This window comes from Ipomoea triloba, chromosome 7 (assembly GCF_003576645.1).
Source record: "Ipomoea triloba cultivar NCNSP0323 chromosome 7, ASM357664v1".
Lineage (NCBI taxonomy): Eukaryota > Viridiplantae > Streptophyta > Magnoliopsida > Solanales > Convolvulaceae > Ipomoea > Ipomoea triloba.
This window is the reverse complement of record NC_044922.1, coordinates 758,138-784,067: the sequence shown is the minus strand read 5'-3', so window position 1 is coordinate 784,067 and position 25,930 is coordinate 758,138. Positions and strand designations below refer to the sequence as shown.

General features: G+C 33.1%; 3 protein-coding genes across 3 annotated transcripts in view; all 3 read right to left on the bottom strand.

Annotated features, from left to right (window-relative positions):
• Positions 1–750: 750 nt before the first annotated feature.
• On the bottom strand, positions 751–6,166 carry LOC116026159 (terpene synthase 10-like). Its single transcript, XM_031267620.1, has 7 exons — positions 5,925–6,166; positions 5,180–5,456; positions 4,025–4,415; positions 3,661–3,879; positions 3,425–3,566; positions 2,523–2,771; positions 751–1,252 (listed from the first exon to the last, which is right to left on the bottom strand). The coding sequence occupies exons 1-7, from the start codon at positions 6,108–6,110 to the stop codon at positions 953–955; spliced, it is 1,764 nt and encodes a 587-aa protein (XP_031123480.1). The 5' UTR covers positions 6,111–6,166; the 3' UTR covers positions 751–952.
• A 3,874-nt stretch (positions 6,167–10,040) lies between these two features.
• On the bottom strand, positions 10,041–13,753 carry LOC116025377 (terpene synthase 10-like). The gene is made up of 7 exons (XM_031266595.1): positions 13,568–13,753; positions 13,206–13,482; positions 12,416–12,809; positions 12,064–12,282; positions 11,831–11,972; positions 11,134–11,382; positions 10,041–10,454 (listed from the first exon to the last, which is right to left on the bottom strand). Exons 1-7 carry the CDS (start codon positions 13,751–13,753, stop codon positions 10,158–10,160), a joined length of 1,764 nt encoding a protein of 587 aa, XP_031122455.1. The 3' UTR covers positions 10,041–10,157.
• Positions 13,754–22,076: 8,323 nt separating this feature from the next.
• LOC116025768 (terpene synthase 10-like) overlaps positions 22,077–25,930 on the bottom strand; it is a 5,589-nt gene continuing 1,735 nt past the window's right edge. Inside the window, exons 3-7 of the mRNA XM_031267102.1 lie at positions 24,862–25,195; positions 24,492–24,710; positions 24,066–24,207; positions 23,279–23,530; positions 22,077–22,539 (exon numbers count right to left, since the gene is read on the bottom strand). Coding sequence (XP_031122962.1) covers positions 22,228–22,539; positions 23,279–23,530; positions 24,066–24,207; positions 24,492–24,710; positions 24,862–25,195 — 1,259 coding nt within the window. The 3' untranslated portion in view covers positions 22,077–22,227. The remainder of the gene's footprint in view (positions 22,540–23,278; positions 23,531–24,065; positions 24,208–24,491; positions 24,711–24,861; positions 25,196–25,930) is intronic.

Genomic DNA, 25,930 nt, shown 5'->3' with positions numbered 1-25,930 from the left:
AACTAGGTGACACAATTGTTGATAATATCTAATGTAATAACCAGGGACACGGGAGCCAGTATGGGTGCAGTGGGGCCAAAATTATTGTTTTAGTACCAATTTACATCCACGACTATTATTTTGGTGCCAAAATTTATCACGATGTCGGTCACCCTATTGTTTAAGACATGCCGAAATATGAATTTATTAATGGTATTTTCATCTTTTTAAATTTAAGATTCCAATTTGAGCATGAATTAAGGTTAGTTCTCTTCCTCAAATTAAGGTAGGATGATGAGGAGAACCATAGGGTGTGGATAAGATGTTGGGCGGAGGCTTGGAGAGCCAAGTCCAATGTCTTGCTACTAAAACACATTGCTGGTTAATATACAAGTATAATGGAAAAAAAATTGGGCTTAATCTTGTTTTGGCATAGTTTTAATTATTGTTTTGGCATAGTTTTAAGTGCTTAACCTTGACAAAAATTACACCTTTCAGAGCACCATTTCCCAATTTATGGTACATTTTGTTTCTCATTTATTCATTAATTGTTTTGAGCTAGTATATATAGACATGCAGAATTCATCATCTTAAATTGAAATAATTCAAATCTAATTCGACCTAATCCAAACGTTTGTGAACTCCTCAAATCAAATTTGATGTTGGAAATTTTGACATATATTATCCAAGACGGTATGCTCAGAAGAAACTGCGACAGAGCCGTCAAAAGTGGTCATGAAAAAAAAAAAAAAACTAAGCTCTAATACCAAATTAGGAGTAACATAATAGAACATTCACTTGACAAGGATACAATGAGATAAATATATACAAGGAAGAAGTATACTACTAGGAGAACAAGAGTCCTAACAGTACCAACCATACGACATTAAATACGATGATTCAATTTCTCCACAACAACAATAATCCATTCCACAAACATTTTCATTGATGTTCCACAAACATTTTCATATGGCTATATAATTAGAGGAATTGGTTCAAACAATGCAGCCTGGATACGATTTTGAGTCTCTAAGTTCTTAATTCCATGCCCATCTCCATATTGATACATGCACAGAGATACTCTGCCAACATTCATTGCAACTTGAACGAATGTTTTAGTGAAAGTGTCATCTTCAAGCAGACATTTATTAATTTTATTCCATGTTTCATTGATATGAGAATCAACGAAATCACGAGCATCATCGAGAGAGACTTTAGCCTCATTTGCATAACATTGAAGTGCTTTTGGTACATCACCCCTTTTCAGCTCATACTGAAATCAAAGAAAAATAAAGAAATATATATGGTTATAGTAGTAATTAATTTTGTCAGATCAAGCGTTTATCATAGTCAGCCCAACAATCCCCTCCCAACACAACATGGCTTTAGTACCAATTCTCATGATAAATTGTTTACACTATGCCAGAAGCTATAATTTTGATGGCAGGATGCTGGACTTGACTCTTCGAAGCGCTGCCCAACAAATTTATATTGGTGTATCTCTAAATTGGGGTCACTGGGTAATGTCAGTCATTTATAAAAACATATAACAAATTAAATTTCACTTTTACTCATGGACTATTGTGACATTATCACGATTAACTTTATCTTTTAATTTTGTCACATTATATATATCCTTAATTTTCATTTATTTGTCACAATTTCTTAAACCTCCTAAAATCACAAAATACTTATTACCAACCAAGCCATCTCAATATTCAATTATATATATATATACTAGTTTTTCTTATGTGCGATGCGCAAAAAATAGGTGCCCAATATTAATATTTTATATTAAAATTTTAAATTTATTTAGATTTTAGATATTTAAATTATTGTAAATAATAATAATAATGTGAAATATTTCTATAAATTATATATATATATTTTAGAAAATAACTAACATATAACTCTAATATATAATGGGTATATATATTATTGTTATTGAAGAAAATAAGAAAATATATAGTGAATGCATATGCATGGTAACAACAGTGGAAAAGATAACGGAAGTTATAACGGTAGGGGTATGTTTGTCTAATATATTGTAAAGTACAACTTTTATAGCATAATGTACAAAAAAACTTAACGGAAAAAACGGACATAAATGAAGGGTATAACCATCATTCACACTTAATATGTTTTTAGATATGGGCCATTGTTCAGGTGAGTCCACCATTTCCCATGAATTCATGTGGACAGATTTGGGCCATTAAATGTTTGAGATCAATGGCCTAGATCTGTCCACAGCGACTCATGAAAAATATTGGACTCATTTAATCATGAGTCTATGCGTTTGTGTGTGTATAAAATGGTGGCGGTGGGGTGGGNCCCCCCTTCCCCCCCCCCCCCCCCCCCCTCCTCCCTCATCTGATCTCTCTCGAGTTAAGTTATTTAGATTATTGGTTTCATTTTTATAACCATAAAGTTTCAAATTCAATTTTCTGTGAAAGCAGTCTATTGGCTAGTATAGGCGTGCACACAGTAATAACTACAAATTCGGCTCGTAACCTAAAATAAATAAATAAAGGGTTTATACGTACAATTGAAGTTCCTTTATCATTTGGAAGGCGGAGGAGGAGAGATGACAAGCGAACTATTTCATGGTACTTTGTGAGGCATTGTATGCCACTCTCCTTCAATGGGTTGTTGACGTGGATAAAAGCATGCAGTAATACTAGATTAACCCCTATTGACCTCCAAGCATTTTCAATGTACTCTTCGTAGGTTGGGGTGTGTCCACTGTGGTACCATTTTGCTTCTTGTAAGTGTCCTTTGCAAAGGCCCAACCACTACTCATGCATTCAAAATGGGCAAAATTAAATGAGAACATTATTTTTTATATAAAATAAAGTCTAGTAGCCAATAAAGATTTAAGTTGACGATTTTTGTAATAAAAAAAATACGTGATCAATTTTATAATTGTTACTCCCTTTGTCCTATTTTATTTGTCATACCTACTATTCATTTGGTCAAACAGGCTCTTTTTTCTTTGTTTATTTTCTTTATCATTTTTTACTTGTTTTTAAATTTGATTTTTTGTGTTTAATAGTACTTTTAGTGTAGTTTCTAAATATATAAATTTTGTATATTAATACTACACTTAATATTATAAAAAATTGAATTAAAAATAACTCCAGTTAAGCCTCGTTAACCGAACCAGACATATAAAATAGGACGGATGGAGTATAAATTTTCAAGTTTATAATATTTATAAAATAAACCCAACCCTTTATTTCTTTATTTTCAGCAACTTTCAAACTGTTGATGATCTATCTACAATCTCAAATTGATGGAGCATATAAGTTCTCACTTTTTACTTAGGAGTGTATTCAAACTTGAACCTTCCCCATTCAAAATTCAAAACACACACAAATATTTATAGTGTTGTAGTATCAATTAATGATATGTGGAAAATAAAGAAGAATAAAAAAGGAATATATACCTCTTTTCGTAGATAAGGTAAAATAAGGACATTATGTTCTTTAAAAATATCATATGCTACTTCGTTAACAAAGTTGTGGAGTGCAAAGTAACACAACTGCATGTACTCTGGGAAATGTCCAACTTGTGTTATATCGTCCCATCTGAAATAGTAAAGATTATTATTTAATCTTATAAGACCTGAAATATTGATAGTTACATATATAAAAAGAATCATCAATTAATATATATAGTTACCTTTCTATGGCATCGGTGAAGAGCTGCAATTCATCTAGAGTACCATAAATATCGTATATATCATCAACCATGCAAAGAATAGCGTCGAGCTTAGCCACTACTCTTCTGCAGTGCGAATACTTTGGGCTGCTGGTCTTTGCGAGCGCCCATATGAAATTCTCCACCACTCTATCCCTCACGAATCCCATCTTTTCAATAATACGTGAATCATTCCACCACCTGATTAAGGAATCATTACAAAACACAATAAGACAACAGTGGAAAAATGAAAAAAAAAAAAAAAAAAGTCACTTTTTGTGACCATTTTTGGATAGTCGGAAAAACGATGATTTCCAGCCGTGTATATATATATATGGTGACTTGCCTGGACACGAATCTCAAATCCTCTAGATACACAGCTTGAGAAATGTTGAAATCTAGTTTAGCAAACTCCAAAAGGAGGGAATTTTTCGAGGTTGTTTTTCCTAGGTCGTAGGAATCAATGAAAAACCTAGAATCCATCCTGGGCACCCTCCAGTGCAATGGGAGGTCTAAGGCACGTTGCACCAGCGGCAATAGTGTTGGGTCATTGACATTTTGGTCACGGTTGACTTGTTTGAGATGCTTGGCAGAGAAATCTCTAGCCAATTCCAAAGTTGTATCACCTTCCTTTGATAGAAAAGATGCTTCATATAAGTTCAGCAATCCCTTGGTATCATCACAAAGATTGGCATCAAAACCAAGCCTTTTTCCATCCATGAAACCATCAAATACCTCTGCATGGAAATGTTAAAAAATTCATAATGTTATATATGTATATACATACATACATATATAGAGAATTGTTGGGTGAAAGCATTAAAGGGTCAAATATCTCTGCATAAATTAAAGAGGTCATCATAATGTTATGAGTATATATATATATATATATATATAGAGTTTGGTTCTGGTGAGAATCTATGCTTTTGTGAGAACCTGAAAACTATTTCTAGACATTGATCACCTCGTCCTGTAAATCTGTGAGATTCTTCATTAATGCATACAATCTACTACGCGAATGCACAAAAATTAGATTGCGTGCAATTTGTTCAATATGAATACACACAATCTACCATGAAGTTATTTGTGTGTATTATTGTGTGCGTTCATGAAAGGTGTCATGGACTCATAAGAATAGATGGTCTCACTAGAACAGTTAAAAAAAANAAAAAAAAAGAAGCAAAAATAGCGACATAAATTTCCATCGCTAGAAAGGGGAAAATCATCACTAAATTGATTAGCGACGGAATTAGTCCGTCACTAAAGCTCTGCGACGAAATTTTATTCTGTCGCTAAATTTAGCGATGAATATTTTCGTCGCTAAATTAAATATCCGTCGCTATTTTTCTTCCTGCGACGATTTGATAACGAAATTTGCAAGGGTCTAATGCACTCACAAGAAGAGATGGTCTCACTGGAATGAACTTTAGCCTATATATATATATAATATATATATATATATGCAAACATATATAAAAAATTTATATTATAATATTATCACCTGGAGAAACATTAAAGCCATTTTGTCTGAGAACTCTAAACTCAAGAGCTGTGGCATTCAGGTCCTTCTCTTCTAATGACTTGTAATTGTTACTACTCTTCTTGGTATAGATATCCATCAAAGCTGCCATGATTTCGTCCTCAAAATGGTAAGCACAGTCAAGCTTCTGCAGATCATCAATCATCTCTATTTTCTCTGCTTCTTTCATCTCTCCATTGTTCAGCATATCTTTCACTTTCTCCTTCAACACGTCGCGCCGCGTAACAAACCTCTCACCCTGCAATCGTTTTTGCAACAAAACTTAATTTGCTTCATATGGAAGCTGATGGTAATTAATTTAAGAATGTTACCTGAAATTTAACTATAAATATAAGGAGTAGTGAATAGACAAGGAATTAAGGATGGAATTGTAAAACTGATCAGTATAAATAAATAAATAAATAGATAAATATAAATATATATATATATATATATATATATATATATATATATATATATATATATATATATATCCATAATCTGGTGAGAACCAATCTTAACCTGCGAACTGCGAACTTCTGAAGGATTACACTACAGTTACTACATGATTGCACCGCACCCTGATCAATGTCCCCCAGGCATGTTCAGGAGCCGTAGCAGTGCAATCATATAGTAATTGCGTAATTGCAGTGTAATCCTTCACAAGTTTGCAGTTGCTTCTCACCTGATAAGAAATCTATATATATATATATATAAAATTGCTTACAGTATAAGAATTAGTGTTGAGTGATTGAATGTAAGTGAAATCCCATGTGGAAGGGCCATAGTTTCCAGATCTTCTTGTTGTTGTTGTGGTGGTGTGATAACACATGCGGAAGGAAGAGTTATGAGAACTTGGAGAGGGAGGAAGTTTGTGTGTAGAAGTAGAAAGCACATTGACAATTGCAGCCATTGAATAGCAAAATTTCTTCCCTTGTTTTCCCCTTTAATTTGTTTCCTTTGTCACTGAATAATTAGGGACGATTGTGAGTTTTGGGTTGCCACCTTTTATAGAGAAATCATATATATACTATTTCACAATCCTTATTAGTGAGACAGATTTGATCAATATGAAAATCTAATACTTATACTGAAAAATGCATTACTAAAAATGAATAAAATTGACCCCACTATATATTTCTACATTTGTAAAAATTATAAATGAACCCCGCTCTATTTTTTTTAATAATTATAATATTGACCTTGTATTTTTTTTTATTACTAAAATCATAACCATTGATAAATCTTAATAGGCGGGCTAAGATCATTCCTCACTTTTTACAAGAGGACTCTGTTCTCATTTAATCAATGCAAGACTAATGATGTCAAGTGCCAATGCCCACTTTGTCTTTGAAATTATGCAATCCATCAATTTAGAACATAATGATTGCAACTTAGCCAACAAAAAGGCTAGCGGCAAATTATACTATGTAACATGGTCTACCTTGCAATATGAATTGTGAATAAATATTCATTTTAAATATAATAAATTTTTTTGTATACTGAACATTTATTATTTGGTAGTATATCAAATAATGAGACTTGAATGTGCAAAAAAAAAAAACATAAAAATTGAATCTTTAATATATAAAAAAATGAACCTTGTATCAGTTGTCTATCTTATAAGATGTATCATGATCCACGGTATAATGATATAAGGCTACCATGCTGAAAAATATCTCTACTATCTATCCTTTTAGGTTCAAACCGAAAAATAGATAGATAAATAAATAAATAAATAAAATTTTAGAAAATGCTAAAAATCCCGCTACCTCCAATTTGAAATTTTAATAACTAAACAATATTGGTAAAATTAAGTGCAGGTCTAAATTTTTTAAAATTTAAATTTAAAGTTTAAATATTTGATACAACTATTTTTAAAAATTTCAGAATGAAAACACTTTAAATAAAAATTCAATTTGAACTGGTGGTTCAAGGTAGAACAGGAACCTTCAAAGATTCCGTTTCCGGTTTGTCATTTTCCAAATTCGTGACTCACCCCTTCCCAATTCAACCCCGCCTTAGTGGTGGTTTACTTTATTTTATGACATGTTACTGTTGAGATTGAAAATAACCTTATTTATGATCCATCAGTGGATCCTAAAAGGAAGGATAAATCTAAAGGCTCATGTTAATAGAAATGATAAATTATTACATAACTTAGTACTTTTTTAATATTATTGACTCTATTACAAGGTATGTAGTATTTGTTCTATAATTTCTTTATCTGTTGCAACTCAAAGAGTCAACACCCCACCACCGGAACTCAATCATGTGACATTCTCTCAAGGAGAACTACAGAAATGCCATTTGAGATGAGTATAATATATATGTTTAAATGCTAAAATATAATGCTAAATTACGAATTGATATATTATAGTTTAAAATATATACTTATACCGCATAGGCGGGCAGTGGCACAATCCGCTTTAAAAAGAATGATATTAAGTGCACCTTGGCATATTAGGCAAACCAATAACTTAGAATCGTGTGACCAAAGATCTTATAGTCTAGTAGCACTCGGTTGCACCCCCACATGGGAGAGAGTGGATTCGAGCCTCAATGGATACGATATTGGCTCTTTGTGCTTTATTTGGTTGAAAAAGTAGCTATGAACATATACTACATAGAATCAATAATACCAAAAAAAAAAAACAAGAATCGTGTGGCTAAAGAATATAATTAATTATATGCAGGTCAAGTCACAAAAAGTCTACATATTGGAAATTAATAGTTAATATAATACAACAATTCTCTCAATTGCATGATTATGTGGTCGAAATTTAAAGTAGATGCAGGTCATCAAGTCACAAAAAGTCTACATATTGGAAATTAATAATTAATATAATACACAATTATTGCTCTCAATCCACCATAATTAATATAATACAACAATTATTGCTCTCAATCCACCTGTCATAGTTCTGTAACTGATTGAAATAACCCCTTTTCTCACAAGAAAGAAAAACACTGTTAGGATTATATCAAATTATAGTATATATAGTATTATATATTGCTATACGAGAGATGCTTCTTGTAATGTTAGGAGATGATGTAAAATAGAGCTAAAAACAAGCTAAAACAACCATTTTAGATGTTAGACCGATCGATCTAAATATGCTGGGTTGATAGAACACCCAACCAATTTCCTTTATAAAATACAAATCAAATAGGCATAACCAAATCTAAGTCGCTTAAAACACTTAGCCACTCATAATATCACAATAGATCAGATACAATATATTAAAGAAATAATTGAAACCATAAATGAAAAGTAATTGAAAGAGATGAAGTTCAGATAAAAATTTATCGAGTTAATTCCATTTTCGGTCCTAGATTTATATGTGATAATCCATTTTAGTCATTTTTATTAGAACATCCACTTTTGGTCATAGTATTATTGTGGCATGACTATTTTTTGTCCTTTATCAACAAATCAGTTTAAATAATGTTAAATACAAGAATATTTCGGTATTCGATTATGAATATTTTCAAAAAAAATAAACATAAAAATATAGCGGTTCAACATACTTTATATAAAAAAGACTAAAATGCCTTTATATTTAACGATATTTCAACGATTTTGTTACTGGAGGACTAAAATTGATCATGCTACGATAATACTAGGACCAAATGAAGATATTCTAAAAAAAATGACTAAAAGTGGAATGTTGCCTATAAATCTAGGATCAGAAATCGAATTAACTCAAAACTTATCTATTAAATTATTAATTCTCGGAGATCCAAAATTACAAAGTTCTTGTTTTAACGATGTTGTTTTCCTTGCCCCGTGACTCTAACCGGCAAAGGACCACAATGAGGTAAATAATAAGCCTAGGTTACCCATAGCTGACCGGCTCAAACCCAGGAGTTTGAGGTTTGAACCTACGACCTCTCGGCTGTAGGTGGATCACTCCTACAAAGTTCTTAATGCTTGAAAATGGAGAGAAACAAGAAATCTACACAATAACCGGAAAATTTTAAAAAAAAATTATGTTAATTTTGCTTTTCAACGTTGGCAAGGCAAAGTGCAGATTGATTAGCTACAAGATGGGGGTGGATGATTGCAGCAGCACTATACAAATGAGAAAAGAATAATTTCATAGAATGGGAAACAAAAACGTGTGGTTTTAAATAATCAACATATTAAGAAGGACAATTATAAAACGCATTTAAGCCTAACATTCTAAAAACAGCAAAAAACAGTAAGCTTGAAAAATACTCCAGCCACCATGACCTGGCCACCTTTTTGCAATCCTGCATGCCAATCCCACTTTTTTCACAATTAATTGGACATGTAGTTTAAAAAATTAATATATGCAATGTTGATTATAGTTTGATAATAATAAGATAAGTATGAAACTTAATTAATCTTGGTAAAATTAAGTTCAAGTTCAAAATTATTTTCTTATTATTATTTTTTTTAAATCCGGTTAGATCAGAAAGGGTGGTTTAAACTAGAACGGCCAACTGAAACCGGAACCTTCCTTTATATAAGGCTCCGCTTCCAATTTGGCCATTCTCAGAACCAGAACAGTGGTCAAGCTATTTATCTCGTGTACACCCTTATATAATAGCTACATATTTACTTCGTCACTATTTTTTTTATGAAGGGTGTTCCATTATTACCAGTACCCTTTAATTTCGTTTGAGTCCATCACACCGAGTTTTTACCTCTCATGTGATTTGATGCCTAATAAGGCTAATATACAAGATAAGGGTTTATCTATTATGCCCTCGAATAGTGCTGGTTGTTTCCCTATCATTCCAAAAACAAACAAAAAATAAAAAAGAATTTATACATACAGTGAGGTGCCTATATCATTTGCAAGACGAAGGATAATAGATATGACGACAGACGAATTATTATTCAAGAAATGCAGGGCAGCCTACCCATAGAAGTACCAACCATACAACATTAAATTGAATGATTTAATTCCTCAAACATACATTTTCATGGCTATATTATTAGAGGAATTGGATCAAACAAAGCAGCCTGGATACGACGATTAGTCTCTAAGTTCTTGAAGCTATGCCCATCTCCATGTTGATACATGCACAGAGCTACTCTCCCGATATTCATGGTAACTTGAACGAATGTTTTAGTGAAAGTGTCATCAAATAGAAATTTATTGATTTTGTTCCATGTTTCATTGATATGACCATCAACGAAATCACGAGCTTCTTCGCAAGAGACTTTATGCTCATTTGCGTAACATTGTATTGCTTTTGGTACATCACCCCTTTTCATCTCATACTGAAATCAAAGAAAAATAAAGAAATATGGTTATATATATCAGTAAGACCCTCTCTTAAATAGTTAGGAAGTCATGAGAGTCTTAGTGGGACCGCTATTGACTCTTTGTGGCTGGTATGGGCCATATAGTAGTGACTAATGTTGGACTCCCAACAGGAGCAGTCAATCGACTCTTTGTGGCCGGTATGGGCAACACAATGCAAACATTAGTGACTAATGCTCAGACTCCCAATGTGAGCCCTATACAATAGTAACTTGCATACTGTAGTGACTAATGTTTGACTCCCAGTAGGAAGAGCAGTCAATTGACTATGGACAACACAGTGCATACTCCTACCGAGAGGAGTCAATTAGCTGGTATGACTAATGAGTGCATACAATAGACTAATGTTCAAACACTGTGCATACAAAAGTGACTAATGTTCGACTCCCAGTGGAAGCAGTCAATTGACTCGGGTATGGGCGTGCATACAATAGTGACTATTGTTCAACTCCCTACGGGAAGCAGTCAATTGACTCGAGTATGGGCAACATTATAGTATATACAGTAGTGAGTAATGTTCGACTCTCAATGAGAGCAATCAATTGATTGGATGATATGGACAGCACAATGCATACAGTAATAACTATAAGTTTCACTCTTTAACTCAAAATAAATAAGTAAAGAGTTTATACGTACACTTGAAGTTCCTTTATCATTTGGAAGGCGGAGGAGGATAGATGACAAGCGAACTATTTCATGGTACTTTGTGTTGCATTGTAGGTCACTCTCCTTCAATGGGTGGTTGACATGGACAAAAGCATGCATTAATGCTAGATTACACCCTATTGACACCCAAGCATTTTCAATGTAGTCTTCATAGGGTGGGGTCACTCCACTGTGGGCCCATTTTGCTTCTTGTAAGTGTGATTTGCAAAGGGCCACCCACTACTCATGCATTCAAAACCGCAAAATTAAATGAGAACATGATTTTTCTATAAAAAGTAAATGTTGATCCCAGTAGCCAATCAAGATTCAAATTGATGAGTTTAATAATAATAAAAAAATATGCAATCAATTTTATAATTATTATAACTTTTTTAAGTTTACAATATATTTATAAAATCAACTCCCATCCCTTACATTCCTTTATTTTCAGCAACTTTCAAAACTGTTGATCTATCTACAATCCCGAATAGATGTATGATTTATTATATATTTTACTTTTTTAGTTGAGAGTTTACTCTTACCTGAACCTTCCCCTTAAAAATTCAAAACACACACACACACATATAGTGTACTGTACATTGTAGTATCAATTAATGATATTTGGAAAATAAAGAAGAGAAAAAAAGAAAAAAAAAAAAAAAAAAAAAAAAAAAAAAAAAAGGAATACCTCTCTTCGTAGGTAAGGTAAAATATTGACATTATGTTCTTTAAGAATATCATATGCTACTTCATTAGCAAAGTTGTGGACTGCAAAGTAACAGAACTGCATCTTTTCTGGGAGATGCCCAACTTGTGTTATATCGTCCCATCTGAAACAGTAAAAATGTTATATAATATGTATATCGTAATGATTAGTTTTACGTCAATAATACATGAAATGATCGTTACATAAAAAGTTACCTTTCAATGGTTTCGGTGAAGAGTTGCAATTCATCTAAAGTACCATAAATATCATATAAATCATCAACCGTGCAAAGAAGAACGTCGATCTTGGTCACTACTCTTCTGCAGTGTGAATACTTTGGACTGCTGGTCTTTGACAACGCCCATATGAAATTCTCCACCACTTTATCCCTTACGAATTCCAACTTTTCAGTAATGCACGAATCCTTCCACCACCTGTTTGAAGAATCATTAGAGCTCGCACGGGCTTAGCTCAATCGTTCAATAGATAGTATTTGGGACAAGAAGAAGAAAAAATATCGATCATTACAAATTAAAATACAATAATATGTATATGGTGATGACTTGCCTGGACACGGATCTCAAATCCTCAAGATACACAGCTTGAGCAATGTTGAAGTCTAGTTTAGCCAAGTCCAAAAGGGTGGAATCATTGGAAGATGTTTTTCCTAGGTCGAAGGAATCAATGAGGAATCTAGATTCCAACCTGGGCGCCCTCCAGTGCAATGGGATGTCTAGGGCGCGTTGCACATGTGGCAATAGTTTGGGGTCATTGAGATTTTGGTCACCGTTGATCACCTGTTTGAGATGCTTGGCAGAGAAATCTCTAGCCAATTCCAAAATGGTATCTTCTTCCTTTGATAGAAAAGATGCTTCATATAAGTTCAGCAATCCCTTAGTATCTTCACCAAGATTGGCATTAAAACTAAGCCTCTTCCCATCCATGAAACCCTCAAATACCTCTGCACACATGTTAAACAACTCATAATGTGTGTGTATGTGTATATATGTATGTGTGTGTATATATATATATAGAATTGTTGGGCAAAAGCTAGCATTAAATATACCACACAGTGTTCAGAAACAGGCACCAATGCATCAAAAAGCATCACACCTGGTGTATTTTTGAACACTTTATGGTGTATTTATGTGGACCTAATAATGCATGATCACGCGACAGCATGAGAAGCATTGTCCACACTTGAACTTGACCCTATATAGGGTCGGATAATTAAAGTGAAAATCACTACTGGGTGTCAGCAACGGTACACAGATTCACATGTTAATAAAGGTTTTCATTTGAACCTCTATATATACAGAGAGAAAGAAAGAGAGAAACTATATTATTATATTATAACCTGGAGAAATATCAAAACCATTTTGTCTGAGAACTCTAAACTCAAGAGCTGTGGAATACAGGTCCTTCTCTTCTGATGACTTGAAATTGTTACTACTCTTCTTGGTATAGATATCCATCAAAGCTGCATTGATTTCGTCCTCAAAATGGTATGAACAATCAAGCTTCTGCAACTGATCAATCATCTCTATTTTCTCTGCTTCTTTAATCTCTCCATTGTTCAGCAAATCTTTCACTTCCTCCTTCAACTCATCGCGCCGCGTAACAAACTTCTCACCCTGCAATCATTAATAATGTTACCTAGAAAATAGTTATGCACATACTACAATGTAATAAAGCTCAAAAAAAAAAAGAATTGCTTACAGCATAAGAATTAGTGTTGAGTGTTTGAATGAAATTGAAATCCCATGTGGGAGGGGGATAATTTGCAGATTTTCTTGTAGTTGTTGTGGTGGTCTGATAAGACATACGAAAAGAAGAGTTATGAGATCTTGGACGGAAAGGGAGTTTGTGTGTAAATGAAGGAAGCACATTCGCAATTGAAGCCATTGAATAAGACTACTTGTTTCCCCTTCAATTTGTCACTGAATATATAGTTATGGAGGATTGTGACTTTTGGGTTGCGACTTGCCAGCTTTTATAGAGATACCAGTTAAGCCCGCATACCCAGCAGCTCAGTTGGTCACATGGGTGAAGTTTGGGAAGAAAGACCAGGATCAAGCCTCACCAACAACAGTGAGGGGCTTTTTGTGTGCAGTAAACAAATGCCTAAGTTACCATTATTAACGGAGTGATATTGTCAAATGAAACTGAGGTGTACATAATTAAAATGATACTGCCAAAGACCTTGTGTAGTCTAGTGGCACCCGGTGTCCCGATTTACACTTCTACATAGATGATAAGAGTGGGTTATGAACAGATACTATATTGTAACAGAGTCAGTAGTACTCACCCATGCAAATATATATATATATATATATATATATATATATATATATATATATATAGACACACACACGATGTCAAATTCCCAAGCCCACTTTGTCTTTGATATTTTGCAATCCATCAATTTAAAACATATATACATAATGATTATATTGCAACTTAGCCTACAAAAAGGATAGCGGTAAATTATACTTTGTAACATATATGGTCTATTGCAATATGAATGAATAAATATTCATTTTTAATATAATAAATTGTTATTATTTGTGTATTGAATTTTCATTACTTAATAGTATATTAAATAATGAGACTTCAATGCAAATAAATAAATAAATAAATGAACCTTATGTAAATTGTGCACTTTATTATCTTGATCTATATGATTGAAGGCTAACATGCATGCTGGAAAATATCTATACTATCTATCCTTGAAATTGTCTATATTTTAAAGGCCTACCGTCATAATCCGATATTTATTTTTTTCTTAATTTCTATATTTTCTATCTTAATTTCTATACTCATTATCAAAGTATAATAATATAATAATAATATTTTAATCTACAAACCTAATAAGAGCGAATAAAGTTAACCCCTAACGGCATCTAAAAATATTGTTGTAATTGTTTATTGAAATGAATTGTTCATATTATTTTGATTTTAGTGTTTTTTTATTTTTTTTCTATTTTACCTTCTATTATATCATTTGCTTTTTTTCTAAATATCTTTGTATTCCATTAGTGTAAACTTTAGTAACGGAATATTATATTAACTATTTATTATTCTTTTAACTTACTCATTGATTTTCATAAGAAAAAGTCTTAGGCATTGATTTGTTAACTATTTATTATTCTTCGAACTTCATCCCAATTAATCAAAATTGACATAATTATTAAAACATATACTATGAATAATATGCTAGAATGTATTAAAAAAATACAATATAAAATTTAACATGAACTTTGGTCAATTAATTAGAATCACGCATTGGGCATTGATGAAACGATACACCTAATTTACAGTATATATAATATATTCAACACATATAAGAAAATCTACCTATTATCGTTGTCTTTTTGGGAAGGATTATTTAGATATGTTTTTGAAGGTGGACTGTGCCAATGTACTAAAATTGCAGTGAAGCACATCAGGGGACTAGATCAAATCAAGAATTCATTTATGACGAAAGTGGCAACAAGAGTAAACATGGATCATGCCAATTAATAAGGTTTTGTGTTGCAAAAACTACGCTTAGAGTACTATCTAGTGACCAAAGACCTTGTGGTCTAGTGGAATTCGGTTGCCCCCCCCCCTTCCCCACATGGGAGGGGCTGGGTTCGAGTCTTAGTGGAGACAATATTACTCTTTGTGCTTCATTTGGGGTCCGTTTGGAAGTCAGTAAAATGTATTCTGGTGTTTGTGTCATTTTATTTAAAATATAAACAAATTATAATATTATTATTTATTAAAAATATAATTAAAAACTCAAAAATAATAAATAAAAAAAAAACGTAAAACAACAGGTTTTCGCCGGAAACCTGTACTGTGTCCGTTGGTTTCCGACGACTTCCGTCGGTTTCCTACCTCTTGGTCCATTTTCGGTCATGGGTGATATAGGATATGGGTTGGTTTTGGTCAATAACATGCAGAACAGTCATTTTGGCGATTCCGAAAAATGACTTACGGAAAAAAAATCCGTAAGTCATTTTCCAGAAAAAAGGAACTGATTTTCCTTGGTCAACGGAAAACGTTTTCCGTTGACTGCATTTCCGGACGTTGCCAAACACCGAAAACTCGAAAAATATTTTCCGAAAGTCATTTTACGATTACTAAATACACCATTGGTTGAGAAAGTAGCTATGAACAGACCTAACACATTGCGTGTGATAACTGGTAACTAGTTTATTACGTAGTATTAAAATGTGAAAAGTACATAAATTGGTGTAAAAAGGAAAAAAAAAAAAAAAACAAAATGACGTGAATAATATTTGCAATGCTTCTAAATTCTTTAATCTTCAAAGTACTATTCACAGTTTAAAATATTGATGTGGCAACGTTGTATCACCTTGAAATGCTTGAATTCGCAGGGGTGGGAGTAGACGAGTAGTCGTAGTCACTATGCTATAAATGGCTAAAATATCCCAGTTCCCAAAAGAACAAATTTGTCTGGCCTGTAAGAATACAGAAAATTCTATTAAATTCACAATCTTTACTCTTTCACTTAAATTCACAATTATATGAATTCACAATCTTTACTCTTTCACTTAAATTCACAATCTTTACTCTTTCACTTAAATTCACAATCTTTACTCTTTTACTTAAATTCTATAATGTAACAATAGGAATTATTAGGGGATGGTTCAAATCGAAACTTAAAATGTTATGATTTGATAAAATTGGAAACTGATCGATTCAATTAAGTTCAAATCGATAAATAAATAAACTTTAGAAAATCAAAAAAAAAAATAAAAAAAAATAAACTTTAGAAAAGGCGGTTGAAAAGCCTGGTACCTGCAATTTGAAATTTTGATAAGATAAGAACTTAATCTTAGTAAAATTAAATATAAGTCCAATTTTTTTTTTTTTAGTTTAACTTAAAGTTTAAATATTTTTATATAACTAAAATTTAAAATTTTAATAATGAAAAGTCTTGCTCTAACAACATGGAGATAAAGTAATCAGCATATGGATCACTAGTGACCAATGGAAGAAGCTCTCCCAACCACTAAATGGACTAACCGAAAAAAGCTTTGCATGCAGACAATACAGTGTTCATTAACAGAAACATCATAGGATAGGCAGGCTCTCATGTTTTGAATTGTGTCGGACATTATATTGACTGCTTTAATTTATGCATGCATGCAGGCTTTGATTAATGTAAAAGTAAATGCTTCTACATACCCAAGGATACCATGCAGGCTTTGATTAATGTAAAAGTAAATCCTTCTACATACCCAAGGATACATGTGATTTATGAATGGTGAGAAGAAGGTAGCATGCAAGTGCAGACAATATATCAAATTATTTTTTAATTAGTAAAATCTTAAGCTGATACATACGTGTATATATATATATATATAATCAGGGGTGGCCGCACCTTACGTGCGGTCAGGCGCACCACTATGTATACAAATATACACCACTCAATTTTAGAAAATGCACCATACAAATATGCATCATTAGGTATGCATCACCAGATTGCCCACTCACTTGCCCGGGAGTCTGTTTCTTTGACTGATTGTAAGGAGTGGAGCTTGTACCCTCCAGACTTTATTTGTAACGTTCTCTATTCGGATTTGAATTAAATGAAGTTGGTTTAGTTTTTTTTTTTTAAAAAAAAGGTATGCATCACCAAAAAACACACCACTAAGTATGCAAATATACACCACACACTGTTAGCAAATGCACCATTAGGGGCAGGTGAGTTGTGGTGCATTATTTTGTGGGTGTGGTGTGTTTTTTTTTTTTTTAATGTTTTTGTGTATTTTCATTGTGGTGCGTTTTCTAATATTGAGTGGTGCGAACCGCACCGACCGCACGGGAAGGCGTGGTCACATTTGAACAAATTTATATATATATATGTCATTGTTCTTTTCATTTAAACTTGTGTAGATTGTCAAAACCTTGTGGTTTAGTGGCACTCGGTTGCACTTTTATATGGAAGGGGTAGGTTTGAGCATCAATAGAGGCAATATTATTGACTCTTTGTGCTTAAGTAAGTTGAGAAAATACTTACGAACAGGTATTGTAACAGTAAATTTTTTCTATTTTTATTAACTTTTAACTGTCGATTCGGGCACATCCAATGTTCCAAGCAGCCGCACAACCGCATGGGAGAGCACATTCGCAATAACGACACTTGTTGTTTTCCCCTTTAATTTGTCAGTGAATAGTTATGGAGGATTGTGAGTTTTGGGTTGCCACTTGCCATCTTTTATTGAGATACCAATTAAACTATGGGTTGCCGCCACTCAACCACCACCTATAAATGAACCAATCTGCAGAAGCTATCCCAAGCCCTAAATCGATCAACGGGAAGGAAAATTACTGTTGGCCGAAGCTCTTATCTCCAGGCCAACCGGCAAAATGAGTAAAACATCCCATTTCCCAAACCAAAAAAGAAAAAAAAAAAAAATCTCACTACACACATACCAAATCAACCACCCACTAAATGGACCAACCAGAAGAAGCTCTCCCAACAGCTATTGGACCAACACGAACAACCGTATAAACTTTGCATGCATGCAGATAATACAATACACATCAAAATTTTTTTTTTTTTTAATCTGTTTAGGTTTGACATTAAAATTTAAATATTTGATATAATCATTTTCTAAAATGGTAGATGAAAAAAATTAATTGTTGAATTTGGATCATTTTGAAATATAACATAGAAAATTTTTTTATTTTAAAAAAATCTGGTTAGAACAGGTGGTTCAAACTAGAACTACCTGTTCGAGAACCGAAACCAGAATGGTGGTCAAGCTATTTATCTTGTGTACACCCTCATATAGTAACTGTAGATTTTCTTCGTCATCAAAAAAAAATTATAAAGGGTGTTCAATTATATATTGTCAGTGCCCTCTAATTTTGTTTGAGTCCAACACACTGAGTTGTTACCTCTAATGTGATTTGATGGCTATTATATAATATAAGGGTTTATCTATTATGCCCTCGAATAGTGCTGGTGGTTTCTTATCATTCCAAAAACAAATAAAAAATAAAAAAGAATTTATACATACGGTGTGGTGCCTTTATCATTTGCAAGACGCAGGGCAGCCTCCTCCACTGGGTTGGCATAGAAAAACTCGTGAACTAATATTAGAGGACAACTCATAAAAGTATAATAACAAGTAAAAGTAAAGTAACATATAAGTGTAATTAAGTGTAATTATTTAGATTTGTTTTTGAAGGTGGACTGCGCCAATGTACTAGAATTACAGTGAAGCACACCAGGGAACTAGATCAAATCAAGAATTCATTTCTGACTAAAGTGGCAACAAGGGGAAATTTGTCTGGTCCATAAGAATACAAAAAATTCTATTATATGAACTCGCAATCTTTACTCTTTCACTTAAATTCTATAATATAGCAATTGAGATGATTAGGGGATGGTTCAAATCAAAACTTAAAATGTTCCGATTTGATAAAATTGGAAACTAATCGGTTCAAGTTCAAACCGATAAATAAATAAATAATAAACTTTAGAAAAGGCAGTTGAAAAGCCTGGTACCTGCAACTTGAAATTTTAATAAGATAAAAACTAAATCTTAGTAAAATTAGTAAAATCTTAAGCTGATACGTATATATAAATATGTTTTCCCTTTCATTTGTTCCCTTTATATAAATAGTTATGGAGAATTGTGAGTTTAGGGTTGCCCACTTTCCAGCTTTTATTGAGATACCATTACCAATTAAACTATGGGTTGACGACCCATCGGAAGAAGCCCTGGCCTAATCTCCCGGCCAATCGCTAAATGGACCAACCAAACAACCTATTTCTTGGCCAATTGCTATGTGGACTGCAAATTATTGTGTGGACTATGGTCTATATAGTACATAGTGTTGTGTAAATCATAATAAAAAATTTGATGTGACAAGGTTGAGTCACCTTGAAATGCTTGGATCCGTAGGGATGGGAGTAGTCATAAATGACTAAAATATCCCATTTTCCAACCGAACAAATTTGTCTCTAAAATTACATCAAATTCTACTATTTAATATTCACTCACAATCTTTACTCTTTCACTTAAACTCCATGATGTAGCAATAGGATAACCAGGGAGATATTTCCAAGCAAATTAAATTAGGCACGGTAAAAATTGAATCGGAACCCAAAAGGTCTCGGTTCCGATTTAATAAAAGAGGGAACTGATCGGTTCATGTTCCAAATAGATAAAATTAGGTGCATTTCCAAAATTATTTTTATTTTTAGTTTAATTTTAAAATTTAAATATATGTCATAACCATTTTTAAAAAATTTCAAAATGAATTTTTTTTTAAAGTATTGAATTTGGACTATTTAAAAATAAAAAAAAATATAATTTATAAAAAAAAAATCTAATTCGAACTAGCGGTTCAAACCAAAACAAAAACATGAACCTTCAAAGGTTCTGGTTCCGATTTCTCATTTTTTGAAACTGTGAACCAACAGTTCAGAACCAGAACAAAATTATGATCATGCCAACGTTGCAAGCATTTATAAGATATCGAGTTTAAGTATAGGGAATAAATATTTCTGCCATGCCCCACGGGCAGTGACTTAACTCAAATAGTTCAAATGTCACATTAGAAGTCTTGCTCCAGCAGCATGGTGGAGGTTTGATACCTACTAAAAACATGTAGGAAACTTAAAAAATTAATTAAAGGTGATAATAACTTTTGAGCAAAAGTTCTAGAAACTTAGGATTAATCTAGACTAACCTGCAAAGGTAATATATCAAAACTAAGAACAAGTCTTTAGGAGAAAACTAATTAGAATCAATCTAAGTCATATACCTGGAAACATCTGAATGATCAAATTATATTAGATTTTATAAGTGATATTTTCGTAATTATTACTTTTACTATGCAAACTTGAACACTAAATCTGCACTTTTAAGAATTATTCATGTTTGCACATTTAGTTTTACAAAATGCACATTTAGTATTAAAAAAGTCAACTTGTCAAGATCTGAAACAATATTCAAATGAATAAAAACAACCATTAAAAAATTAAAATTATTTAAACACTATTTTTCCAAATTGAAAAACGAGGAACAATTCTTCACTTTTATAAAATTTGGAGAATTCATTTAACTAATTCTCTAAATTATTTGGGAAATAGAGAAAGATACGGATGAACATACCGTAGATCTATCTCTCTCTCTCTCTTTTTCTTTTTTTTTAATAGAAAAATGAAAGATTAGAGAAAATACGGGTGGAATGAAAAATAGGAAATTTAAAAACAAATATATGATATAAATAATCAATAAACAAGTTTGGTCCATTTTTTAAAATTTCTACTTATTTTTCCGTTACTAATCCCAAAGACTTTCATAAGTTAATAGTTACCCTTCAATAGTATCAATGAAGAGCTGTAATTCATTCAAAGTACCATAAACAGCATATATATCATCAATTGTGCAAATCAAAAAATTCAGCTTTGCCCCCATTCTTATGAAGTTTACATAGGGTTGGGGTTCAATCCTATTGTCCAGAAAAAGTTCTCGACCACCCTATCCCTCATGAATGTTAACCTTTTTATAATATACGAGTTCTTCCACCACCTACGTCAAAACATGCTTGATGGATATATTGGAGATGGACTCGGAACAAACTGACCCGATGGAGTAAAGTAAGATGGGTTTGTTTGGACCCAGGGCCCCGAGGTAGAGCCCCATGTTTGATCCCTAGCCGCTTAGGCCAAACCCCGAGCTCAACCTAGGCCTCAGCTTGGGCCTTGGCCCAAGGCCTTGACATAGGCCTCAGCCTGGGGCTCGGATTGAGCCCCATGCTTGACCTGGGCCCCAGCCCAAGGTGTCGGTCGACGGTACCAGGCGGGGGCCCGGCCACAAGGCCGGGCGCGATTCAAGTTGTTACAACTAACTTTTCCTTTTTGGGGAACGATTAGGAAGCTCTTACTACTCTTAGTAAAAATACTAGTGTAGTCGTCTTATTAAGACATCATCATCTTTATTATCTAATCTTTAATACAAGATTTATTTCTGTGACATCTATTCCTTGTCTTATTATTTATCATTTACCGTATTATCCTTGTTCTTTAATTATTGGGTTATTTTATACGAGTCACCTAGGTCAATTTAATCAATTAATGCTTACATATATTCAATAAGGCCCGACACTAGCTGGACTCTAAATAAGTCACAACATAATGTGTACCTTGATACGAATCTCAAGTCCTCCAAATGCAGCTTAAATAAATTATAAGTAACAAACAATATATTATTAATTTTTATTACATTTTTCAACATAAGTAATACATTTTTATCTTAATCCAACATCGTCACATACTGGAGAGTGGAGACTCACCCTTATTATAACTATAATTTCTCAACAATTAAGAAGCCACATTTTCATGGCTATATTATATTATTAATTAGGGGAATAGGCTCAAAGAGTAGAGTTTGGATACGAGTCTGAGTCTCTAAGTTCTTGATGCCATGCCCATCTCCATGTTGATACATGCATTGAGCCATTCTGGCAATGTTCATCGCAACTTCAATGAATGTTCCGGAAAAAGGGCTACCACCTTCAAGTAGAACTTTATTCATTTTCTTCCATATATCATTCATCTCCAAATCAATGAAACCACGAGCGTCGTTGACAGAAGCTTTAGCCTCACCCATGTAACATTGTATTGCTTTTGGGACATCACCTCTTTTCATCTCATCCTAAAATATTTTTTAAAAAAAATGAATAGAATTAAAAAACAAAACAAAACTTAATTAGAGAAAGAAATGAATGATATTTTTTATATGTTTTATATGTTATTGGAACATGACAGGTTTTACAGCGTAGTAGAGCGACAACACATGTTTCTATGATTTGAACCTGAACTAGGTTTACTAGATGGGTTGGTGTCGGTGGTGCTGGTACGGTAGAGGGGTAATTTTGTAAATATAACGTTAGATTGTCTATCAGTAATCTTAAATGTTTTATCATCACAATTAATTTTTTCTTTTATAAAAGGATTGGAGCATAGTGGTGCAACAACACCCGTACCAGTGGTTATAACCCGAACCAGGTTCACTGAGCGGGTTGGGGTTGTGGAGGCACTAGTGTGGTACAGGGCCAACAGGGGTAATTTTGTAAGCGTATGTTTAGGGTGGTCTATTTGTAACCTCGGGATGTTTTATATCTCGAACTGGGTTCACTAGGTGGGTTGGGGTGCGGGAACGCTGGTACAGTATAGGGGTCATTTTTAAATGTACATAAGGGTTCTCTATTTGCAACCTAAATGTTTTATCATCACAATTAATAAAAATCTCATATACTCTCGTGGTCGTAGGCTCTCTTCTTTGTTTATTCATTATTTGTTCTTGATCTCTTATATCCCTTTTCCTCACCAAATAACATCTCCATTATCTCATCTTTTATTGTACCAAAACCAACTAACAGATTTATACTTACAGGTGAGGTTCCTTTATCATTTGCAAGGCGAAGGATCATAGATGACAGACGGATTATTTGATGATAATCTGTCAAGCAATGAAGGGCAGCAGCATCCTCCGCAGGGTTATTGACAAAGGCAAAAGCATGCACTAATATTACAGGACAGCTTATTGAAATCCATGCATTTTCTATGTATTCTTGATAGGTTGGGGTGTATCCACTGTGGTACCACTTTGCCTCTTGTAAGTATGATTTGCATATATCTGCCCACTGATCATATATACAATCAAAAAATATGGATGTTATAATATTAAGAAATGATGGTCAAATTAGCCATTAAGCTATAAGTAAAAATGTAATTGAGTCATCCAACTAAAAAGATACAATTAACTCTTTAAACAAGCTAAAATATAATCATGTAATTAGGTCAAAAGTGACTGGTTCTCCAAGTTAATCGAAGTTTGCACTTTGTCACCAACTAGAGATGAAGTTTGCACTTTGTCTCCCACCAGTAGCCAGTTGGGGATGAAGTGCGTTAGGTTTTTTAAAACTTTTTCAATATTTAAAATTAATAAAATACATAAATAAAATAATTTATTAAAGGTTAACTATCACTTGTTAACCTGGTGAATTGGTCACTTTTGACCCAATTGCAAGACTTTGGCTTGTTCAGGGGTTTACTTTAAATTGTATGACTTAATTGTATTTTTGTGTATAATTCAGTGGCTAATTTGACCTTTATTCAAATATTAATTAATTTATTTATTTATCATAACAAAATTAATATAATGATTTTTTAGTATACCGATTTTCTGAGATGATGCAAGATAAAGATGCCATGTTCTTTATGAATATCGTATGCAACTTCGTTGACGAAGTTGTTGAGTGCCAAATAGCATAACCTCATGTAGTCCGGGAGATGTTCTACTTTTGTTGCATCATCCCATCTGAAACAATAATCAAATGATGTCATATAAGAACAACCATAAAATGAGGAAGAATTCATCATTTTTATAGAATTTGGAGAATTCATTTAATTAATTCTTCAAATTTGGAGAAATAGACCAGAAATAGAAAACTGAAGAAATGGAAAATTGAAAAATGAAAAACAAATATATGACGACGTGAATGACCAATAAACAAGTTCGGTCCATTTTTTAATTTTTCATTTTTTTCTATTTATATCTCGTGTTACTAAAGGCAATGACTTCAATAAGCTAATAATAGTTACCTTTCAATGGTATCAGTGAAGAGCTGCAATTCATCCAAGGTACCATAAACATCATATATATCATCAACCGTGCAAATTAAACAATTGAGCTTTGCCAGCGTTCTTCTGCAGTTTACATACTTAGGGTTGGGGTTTGATCCTACTGTCCAAAAGAAGTTCTCGACCACTCTATCTCTCACGAATGGTAACCTTTCTGTAATATACGAGTTCTTCCACCACCTACATCGAAAAATGCTTATATTAATGAATAAGGCCCAACACTAGCTTGACTTTAAATAAGTCACAACATAATGTATAGAATTGTTATAACATGGACCAGGGTCCACCTTGCAAGGATCCGGATCCACAGAATAATTTATTTGGTGTGTACCTTGATACGAATCTTAAGTCCTCCAAATGCACAGCTTGAACAATGTTGAAGTCTAGCTTAGCCAACTCCAAAAGGATGGCATTTGAGGTTGTTTTTCCTTTGTCATATGAATCAATGAAACCTCTGGCCTCCAACCTCGGCATCCTCCAATGTAATGGCAGCTTCAATGAATGTTTGAGATGCTTGGCAGAGAAATCTCTAGCCAATTCCAAACTTGTTTCACCTTCCATTGACAGAAAAGATGATTCATACAAGTTCAATAATCCCTTGGTGTCTTCACAGAGATTGGCATTAAAACCAGACCTCTTTCCGTCCATGAATCCATCAAATACATCTGCAATCAAGAATCCATGCATAATGCATTTTTATAAATACATGCATATATACACTCATTGTACTATATATAGAGAGGTAGAGAAATTATTCTGTTTTAATTTGGATGACTGGGAAACCCGCAATTATATGGGTGTGCACGAGTAAACCTCACATGCGGCCTAGCTGACAAAGGAGCACATACAAGAGGTAAACCAACCTATATTTTCTATAGCTGATCACCTCACCATGTGACCCTAGCCAGTAAAGGACTATAATAAGATAAACCAATCTAAATTTTTCATAACTAAACTACCTCAAATCAGGGTCCATTTTTTTTTATTTATGTGGCACTGTGCTGGTAAATAAGTGAGGCCCTATCAAAGTATAAATAAACGGTGAATGGAAAAAAAAAGTTATTCGCATGAATATGACGGAGGAGAATTTTTTTTTGAATAATACTTAGTAGAATTTAGATCAGTCATGAAAATCTAATTTTGAGCAAATATACATATACTAACTATTGGGCCAGGGCTGGACTAGGGGCCCCCAAAATTTTGGACCCATGTGCTGTTGCACATCTTGCACGCACTAAAATCCCGCTCTGACTCACACAGAAAACTAATAGGTCACTACCACCAGGAGTACAATCAACTTGGAACCTTTAGGTTACCAAATACATGCATATATATATATATATATATATATATATATATATATATATATATATATATATATATATATATATATATATATA

Bases quoted from the DNA above. Each gene is read 5' to 3' on its own strand.
- LOC116025377 (XM_031266595.1), bottom strand. From the start codon at position 13,753: ATGGCTTCAATTGCGAATGTGCTTCCTTCATTTACACACAAACTCCCT. The intron at 12,810-13,205 runs GTTATAATATAA...ACATGTGTGCAG, and splicing joins TGGTTTTGATATTTCTCCAG to AGGTATTTGAGGGTTTCATG. The intron at 10,455-11,133 runs GTACGTATAAAC...CTTTGATTTCAG, and splicing joins ATGATAAAGGAACTTCAAGT to TATGAGATGAAAAGGGGTGA.
- LOC116026159 (XM_031267620.1), bottom strand. From the start codon at position 6,110: ATGGCTGCAATTGTCAATGTGCTTTCTACTTCTACACACAAACTTCCT. The intron at 5,457-5,924 runs GTAAGCAATTTT...AAACGATTGCAG, and splicing joins TCAACACTAATTCTTATACT to GGTGAGAGGTTTGTTACGCG. The intron at 3,567-3,660 runs GTAACTATATAT...TTACTATTTCAG, and splicing joins TTCACCGATGCCATAGAAAG to ATGGGACGATATAACACAAG.